The 8,643-nt window shown below is 41.5% G+C and overlaps 1 protein-coding gene across 1 annotated transcript; it reads left to right on the forward strand.

The window, feature by feature from the left end:
- The first annotated feature begins 844 nt into the window (after nt 1–844).
- On the forward strand, nt 845–7,820 carry CSRP3 (cysteine and glycine rich protein 3). The gene is made up of 5 exons (XM_042838160.1): nt 845–956; nt 4,482–4,650; nt 5,984–6,119; nt 6,786–6,879; nt 7,649–7,820. Exons 1-5 carry the CDS (start codon nt 845–847, stop codon nt 7,726–7,728), a joined length of 591 nt encoding a protein of 196 aa, XP_042694094.1. The 3' UTR covers nt 7,729–7,820.
- The last annotated feature ends 823 nt before the right edge of the window (nt 7,821–8,643 follow it).

Consider the following 8,643-nt stretch of genomic DNA (forward strand, 5'->3'; position numbering starts at 1 on the left):
TTACATCGCATCACAGGAAGGCTTGATTCAGCATTCAAAATCCTTTTCTTAATTAAGAACATCCAGTGGTGGGTTTAATCAAATCCAAATGGGACCAGCAGACTTTGAAAGACCTATAATAAGAAAGTGACTGGTTTTCCAAGAAGGACAGAGGTGGCTCGAGCCAGGAGCTTCAACAGCCTGATAACAGGACATGCAGATGACCAGATGACGTCCCAGACTTTCCAGAAACAGTGACTCAAATAAGAAAACAGAAGGGCAAACCGTAGATTGTAGCTGCTCCAGCTGCATGATAGCACAATCATCAGGGGCACTTACTGAGCACAGTCTGGTGACCTACACTCAGCTCCTGGCTCTGACACTGCACTCAGAGACACATGACCTTGGGCAAGTCACTCCCATAGCCACTGGAATAGGAAGCTCTCTTTCTCTCAGACGTTTAGGTTTCTAACAAATGACAAATGAAAGCCCCAGTCACTACTTTATGACAGCTGTGCATCAGAGGTCTTGAAGCTCACTGACCAACTTGGTTCTATTACAGTGTCCTCAGTAATAATGTCGTGTTGTTCAGCTTCATGGTGGAATTGGTTCAGATATTAACTCGATGGTGTGCACAAATTGACTCACATTGACAGAGAAAATTGCCATTATACACATCACTGAGAATGCTCAATGACAGTCTGCAAGTATCATGGTACAATTCACATGAGCAGATCCTAGCTAGGGGTTACCTGGCAATAGCAGTTCAAGGGAAATAAGTAAATAAATATCACTTTTTCTATTGGATTTACTCACTGAGTTTGATTTTCTAGGTACCATAAACCATAAATCTTCACATACCAGGATGCCTAACTGGGGAGGTGGAGCCAAATGCGGTGCCTGTGAAAAGACAGTGTACCATGCTGAGGAAATTCAGTGCAATGGAAGGAGTTTTCACAAGACGTGCTTCCTCTGCAGTAAGTGCAAAGTTAAAGCCATGTAATTCAGCTATTTCCACTACAGCTAGTATACTTCCTTTGGTACTCCTTGCATCCAAGAAGATTCGCAATGAAGATGCTCACACTTGCTCAACCTGTTTGCTCATTGTACATTTAGAGCAGGTCTTAAGACAGCTCAAGCAGTGTAAAGAATGGTAGAAACAACCAGCACCAGAGCAAACTTCAGAGAGGGAAGATTTGTGAGGTTCATGCATCTTACCACTGAGAAAGCTCAAAGCAGAGAGCAGGCACACACTAACCATCCTTCCTGGAGAACAGCACAGTGAGACTGACTCTGGGCTGACACTCTCTAGGAACCTTAGAGATCCTATTTGGCCAGAGAAAATACTCTTACCATACACTGCTATGTTTATGGTACTGCCTTTGACACAAGGGAGGGGACAAAGGGAGGGAGCCAAGACTTAACTAAGTTTGTTCAGCTGCAGTGTTTTAATTAAAACTGACTCTAAAAAGTCAGTTTTGAGGGCTCCTCATCTGTAAGGATAACTGGTTGAACCTCAGAGGCAACACTTACTAAAGAAAAAAACCTGTGTCACATTCCTTAAGCAACTGAAGGACATAAAACAACCATAACTTCTCAATAGCATCATCCAGTTTTCTGAAAGGCCAGTCTGCAACTCCTCATCAGTTCTCAATAACCCTTTCCCCCTGAGCCACACCTCTCTCAGGATCCTGGCTTCTCCTTTGTGAAGCACACACTAGATGTTTTTTGTTAGGGATACCAGAGTGCTAACTTTTGTCCCACGAGGTAGCACGCTACAAGTTTCAAACCAAAAAGCCTTCAAGAACTTAACCAGCGCTCTTGAGACAGAAGTCAGTCTTATTGGGGGACATTACTTTTATGGATCATCCCCCAAAATATCATTTCACACAGAAAAGTTCTCTCTATCAACAATATCTCTCACCACCATCTGCAAGCACCTCCAACCCACATTCCAGATATTCCCATTTCACTTACTCTTCCCCGCACACCTCTGATGTTGGGCAGGCATCTTTCTCTGTGGATGAGCTTGCACTAGAAAAATAAGCAAGAAGGCACCATCAGTTCAACCCCACTCATCTTCAGTGAAGAGAATAAACAATTTGCTGAGGACTAAAGATAGCTAAATGCTTTGCAGACACTCTGAATGCAAACATGCTAATTATTAGAAAATCTTGAATTGACACATGCTTTATTCAGTGATACTAAGGTATATGAAAGGAAAAGTCAAATGAGTAGACTCTTGTCTAATAAAAATAAACAGCTGTTCTGTTGGGTCATAGTTAATGATATTTCCCTCCCATATAAATTCTCAGGTACCTAATACTGGAACAAGTTTAAGCTTCCTTTTTGATATAAATGATCTTTTCTAAATGGCTTGTGATAAATACCACACACTCATTAGGTCTACTGCTTTTGTTTTTTTCCTCATTGGACCCCTGAGTGTGAACTAACTCATCAAAAGGTCAGATACTTAAAAAAAAGTAATCCCAGCAGAATTTTAGGTCAAAAAATGAAGGATGCAGCAAAGCATGGGTGGTAACAGGTATGTTAATTGGCTTTCTTTTTCCTTGATTCATAAACACTAGCCACCAGCTTTGGACTGGATCCTTCAGCATCACATACCATGTTCACGGGCTTTTTAGTGAGTCAATTACGGGATTTTATTTCTCAGCACACACAAAAAATTGATATTCTCTACACCTGATCTCAGGTACAAAACCAAAATCAATTTAATTGAGATTATATTGTATTTGACCCACTAAAACAAACAGCTTTTTCAAGACAACCTGTTGGCACAGCAAGAAACTGACGAGCTGAATGATACAATCATGTCCCTAACTTCACCTCACAGACGTGTAAAGAGCTTCTTTCCAGTCAACCTTAGTTCCCATACAGCCTGCAGTTTGCCCACCTTGTTTCCCTGTCAGGTTTTGCTTACAGCGCAGCCGTGATGGACATTTGGCAGGATTTCATGCCACAAACCTGAAAGCCCTCAGTGCCTGCTATCTGCTGGCAGGTGACAGGTCCCAAAGCTATTTCAACAATAGCACTTCAAGGGCTTTTGCTCCATCTGTTGTGGTGAATTGATACTCTACCCCTACAGTGACAGGAATAGAAACACTTTACTGCTAGAGTTTCCATCATCCTCTAACTCCCTCAGCAAACAAAATTATCTTCTCAAAGCTGAAGAGACAGCACCACAAAGTGATCGAGTTTGCACATTTACAGAAGCCCCTCATTTTATTCCTTTTAATTAAAGAGCTCCATGCAAATTGCATTCCCCTCTACACAGTACTGTGATAGAAGTAAAGCTGCACTGGTTCCAATATTGCCTTAGATCCTTAAATTCTGACTTGAGTGAACTTCCAACTGTTTTCCATAGTTGTGCATTTCACAGGTTGGTGTTATATCACTCTCACAATTTATTTCCCAAGCTATCAGCACCCCTCAGTGGCACACACGCTTATTCAAAGAATAGGAGAACACTTTCCCTTTTACCATCCCCCTCCCATCCCTACCGATCACTGTTGATGCAGTGACTGATTTGTAAACAGTGCTACTTTTTTAGAGCATGCTACAGAACCCTGACTTTCTGTAGGCACTGGTCACTGAAAGCCTCATCTCTCTTGATGGGGTGGGGGCTGCCACGTACTCAGCTCCCAAAACAGCGCAGTGTATGCAGCCACCAAACACATGAAGAGTGTCACTATTATTTTTTCCCATTTGTTATCATCTCGGTTTCCAGGCGTAAGCAGCAAGGAGATGCACTTGCTGGTAACAGAATTCCACTCATTGAAGGCTGATCAGGTTTCAGATCTGCAAAGCGCCCGAGAGAACTTAGAGACTAACCTGCCTTCCATGCCCGTCTGAGGAGAATCAGAGGACACGAGAGTGGCCTTAGCAATGTCTGTTGGCTTCAAGTGCCATCTGTGCCTCTCAGATAAAGGACACATGCCTACCAAGATCCCAGGCAAGCAGCTGCTAGCATTCCAGGACTTTAGGTCCATTCAAGCAGAGGCTAGATTTAAAGCAGTGACACAGAGGGTACAACTTGTACTCCACTAAGTGCATGGCACTGCCACGGCACGTTCTGTCCCCAGGTCCTCAGGACCTTTTCTGGTGAGGTAAGCCACAAAGCATTTCTCCGCAACAAGAACAACGAAGAGGGCATTCCTTGTGGTCTCAGAATTTCCAACACCAGAACCTTGTCATTCTAGACATCTAATGGAGCTGAAACCATCAGGTGTTCGGGGTCGCTTTTCCCCATGGCACTACAGCCCAAAGAAATGCAACTACATAAATAAAGAGTGCCCTGCTTGATTCTGACTGACCTCCACATAAAACTTCACTGGGTTGCTGCAGACAGTGCACTAACATTCCTTCCTCTCCTACAGTTTTGAAGATAAACAAAAATCAGCAACAACTGTAATTATTCTGACCCACATTCATTCATATTGGAATATGCAGATGTTTCATCACACCCCTCTTCCTTTCCGTAGTGGCTTGCAGGAAGGCTCTGGACAGCACCACAGTGGCAGCTCACGAATCTGAAATCTACTGCAAAACTTGCTATGGGAGAAAATACGGCCCCAAAGGTGTTGGCTTTGGGCAAGGAGCTGGATGTCTCAGCACTGACACCGGGGACCATCTGGGCCTAAACCTGCAACAGTGAGTCCAACCCTACCAGCAGCACCGTGTGGCTGTCTGATGCTACCTGTCACTCAGGGCTATTTCAGGTGTTCTGCTCTGCTCTCCCACCAACATGTAGCACAAGTAGCAGAGCAGAATCTCCCACAACCTTTCCTTGGTGGACATGGTAATTTACCAGTTTTCAGTTGTGATTTGCCACTGTGCTGGTACACAGTGGTAAAACCACATTCACCACAGAACACAAGGATGTTCTTCACTCCATCAGAATTAAGATACAGCTAGGTTTTACCATTAGAGAAAGAACAACAACAACACCACACAACATTAACCCTCCTCTCAACAGAGAAATAATGTTTCTAAACCCTCCCTGTGGCTTGTACAACTCTTACAAACACATGGAGGACATGACTGAACAAAGGCATTCCCTTGAGATACCATCTTCAAACAGCTTCAGCTGCATGTAATTACACCTGACAGTACATTTTTGTAGTATTTTTCTATTCCCAAATCTGTACATTTCAAAGCCAACATTTTCTGCTGGTATCACTGTAAAGAAACCAATTAGCAAATGTGCTGTGCAGGAAATAAAATCTGAACTGCTGAATTGTACCCCTTGTAAAATACACACCCACTGTGGGCAGAGTTCTGTATCGAGAGCTGCCACGTCCTGGTGACTTAATGACCTGCTGCAGTCCACCAGTCTGGTAATTCTAAAGTAGTTCTGTGAATGACTAAGCCAGCACAAAGACATAAGCCACAGGGTCCAGAAATACAAAACAAAGCCAATTGTCTGATGCTTTTGACTTCAGAACAGCTACGAGCCCTGTCAAAATCTTGCAGCAACAGAAAAAAACAAACAAGAAAACAAAAAAACACAACCACGTGCAAAATCTAGAGTTTTTTTCCCCTCCATTTCTCTTTCAAGATCTCTTCTATACTGATACTAGCAGCAAGAGTGGAGGTCCTCTGCTTGTTTTTCCTCACTGGCCTCTCAATAGAACAGAATTCACTTTTCATGATAGCAGTTGTCAGCTTCATGCGCTGAGTCCAAAATGGGCAATAACAGCGGGTGCAGCATTCATTTTTTAACTATGTAACACGGAGTGCAATATAACAGGTCTTTTTGAACCAACATGATTTTCTGATTCTGTGACCCTTCCTTTCCACGCTGGACTTGATAATCTTAGTGGTCTTTTCCAACCTTAATGATTCCATGCCCTTAACCAGTAAGAATGTTTCTACCCCTTACAAAACAAAACAAAAAATGAAACAACAACCACAAAAATCAAATTTCTAGAGTGAAGATAACATTTTGAGCAATGTTTTATAACACAGAAAACTTCTGTTTTAGAGGCTCACCAAAGTCTGCTCGCCCTTCTACACCAACTAATCCTTCAAAGTTTGCCAAAAAGATCGTTGATGTGGATAAATGCCCCCGGTGCGGCAAATCGGTGTATGCTGCAGAGAAGATAATGGGAGGAGGAAAAGTAAGTAGTTACTAAAGCACTAGGAAAAAAAAAAACAACCAAATTTTTTTTCATGGTGATTAGCTAGAGCTAATCAATCCTTGAAGATTTTTACCTGGTGTTGATAAAGAAAATATAGGGTTGAATAAGCAAAATGTCTAACATACTGACTTGATTTCAAGTTGAAGTTATGCTTTGCCACAAGCCTTCTTCAACATTCTGCATCTTGTCAAGGTCTGAGGGACAACCCTTCCCTTTCAGCTTCCACTGTCATCCTACTCACACCTCTTGGGATAGTTATAATTCAAATATATACCTGCATTTGCCACTACAAATTAATTAAAGAGATTCCATGACTAGAAAAAACCAGCACTGTGCGATATATGCTGGCCTTCTGCTCTAGGAACTCTCACTCATTATCTCCACGCACGAAGGATGTGGCCAATGAGAGCACTATCTATAGCTCTCTGATTTTTACCAGACCTCCATCAACAAGAAGCTCACTAGGTAAGATATTAAAGTGGGATAATAATTTGAAAAACTAATCTAAAAGTACTAAAATTGTAAGTCATAAACCCAAGAAGACAATTTTAACCTCTTCATGCAACAAAAAGCAACAGCTGTTTCTTGCATCTGCTAGCTGTGCATCTTCTGTAGCATAACAACAAATTGTCTTCATTCCCTCAGCCTTGGCATAAAACATGCTTCCGCTGTGCTATTTGTGGAAAGAGTTTAGAGTCTACAAATGTTACAGACAAAGACGGAGAGCTCTACTGTAAAGGTAAGAATTGTTCCTTGTAGACCCATATTACCATCGTGATTTGCCTTGCTGCATGCTTAATAACAAAGATACAGACAGATCTTTAAAGATCATGGTCCTAGTTGGTTTTCCAGCCACTAAGACTTCAAAAGTGATGCTTTCCCTATACTTTAATAACACAGAAGATGAACACATTCATGCTGAATTACACACAGATATTCTCCTCAGATCAACAAATCTTGCAGATTTCTTGGAAAGAGCTCCAGGAGATATGCTAAGTTTTTATATCCTAGGCTGAACTACTGAGAATCCTAGAGAATACTGAAATTGGGCACAATTTGACAACAGCAAGAGATCAAACAAATGTATTTGGAGAAATACGCTGACCGCTACTAATATAGGGAAGTTGTGATAAATAAGTATGAGCATACTTGGCAATAGAGTCACACTGGATTGCCCAAGCAATCATAGAAAGTCACCTGCTCCACACTCTTGTTCTTCTAACCTCCTTTGAACATCTCTGATGCTCAGTCTGCATGGACAGAAGACCATATTTAAATAAATTGTTATTCAAATTTTAATTACATACTTTTCCAACTTCTTTTTCAGAAACTCAGATGCAACATGTTTAATTCAAATATTTTTCATTACTAGAATTTCTTGACACTTTTGAGAAAGACCACCTCAGATTTCCTTCTTTGTACTAACTTACCTTTGGAATGAGTACCAAATCCAAAAGCCACTTGGGCAAGCATTCAAAACACTCTTGACCCTTTTCTTTCTTTTGCAGTTTGCTACGCAAAGAATTTTGGTCCCAAAGGAATTGGTTTTGGTGGCCTCACTCAGGTGGAAAAGAAAGAATGTGAGTGAAAAGGAGTGGATGCAACAGAGTCAACCTGCTGCTGATCTCAGCAGAAAATAGGTGTCAAGTAAAACAAAATCATCACCTACTGCTTATAACCTAGGACATTCATTAAGTAATTTCCATCATGCAGGAAAAACTCACAAGCTTGTACCTTAACAAATTCTTAGAACAGCTTAAAAAAGGTACACTGATCAAATCAGATTCACATTTACCATAAAAGTGAATAGTGACAAGAACTTCTGTTCATGAAACACTGTTGCTCCTTACACTAGTATTTACCACAGTTCAGACTCAGAACTTAAGGAGTCAGCACACTGTCCCATTCAGACATACCCTATGAAGCACAAGGGTCAGAATCTACTGATCTAGGCCAGTTTCCTCGTAGTGTTTTGAAGATTTCAGTGTTATTTCGACTAATGCAGAGTAGACATCATTCACTTGGACACAAAGTTTAGAAGAACTTGAAGTTCACAGCCTTCTGAAGAAAAAGCAAGTTTTCTTAGAATACAGTGTTTCAGTTTTGTTATTGTACATTTTTCAAGCTAAATAAAGCACTCATATTGCTTCACATTTTTGTTTACTTCAATCTGCTTGTGCTTCGTGTCCCACGGTGCCACAACTACTGCATTTTAGGGGGAAGATGATACCTCCCATTCCTTACCTGCAAGAACTCTGTCTCATTACACTGCTTTATTCTGCATTGTCAGTTCTAGACAGCATTGAACTTTGGTTTTCTGATCTCAATCTGCTTCCCTGCCAGTTTTTATTATGAAGTATTTTGACTCCCAACACACTGCCCAGCCTGCCACGCTGGAACAATGCTGCAGCCTTCGCATCTTGTGAACATGACTGATGTGGCAGCTGTTATAGATTTGTGCATGCCGGGGAGAATAGTTGCCTTTTCCATACATGCTAATACT

Source organism: Centrocercus urophasianus, unplaced genomic scaffold (assembly GCF_019232065.1).
Source record: "Centrocercus urophasianus isolate 14NV4802_14NV808 unplaced genomic scaffold, USGS_Curo_1.0 seq_738, whole genome shotgun sequence".
In the NCBI taxonomy this organism is placed as follows: Eukaryota; Metazoa; Chordata; class Aves; order Galliformes; family Phasianidae; genus Centrocercus; species Centrocercus urophasianus.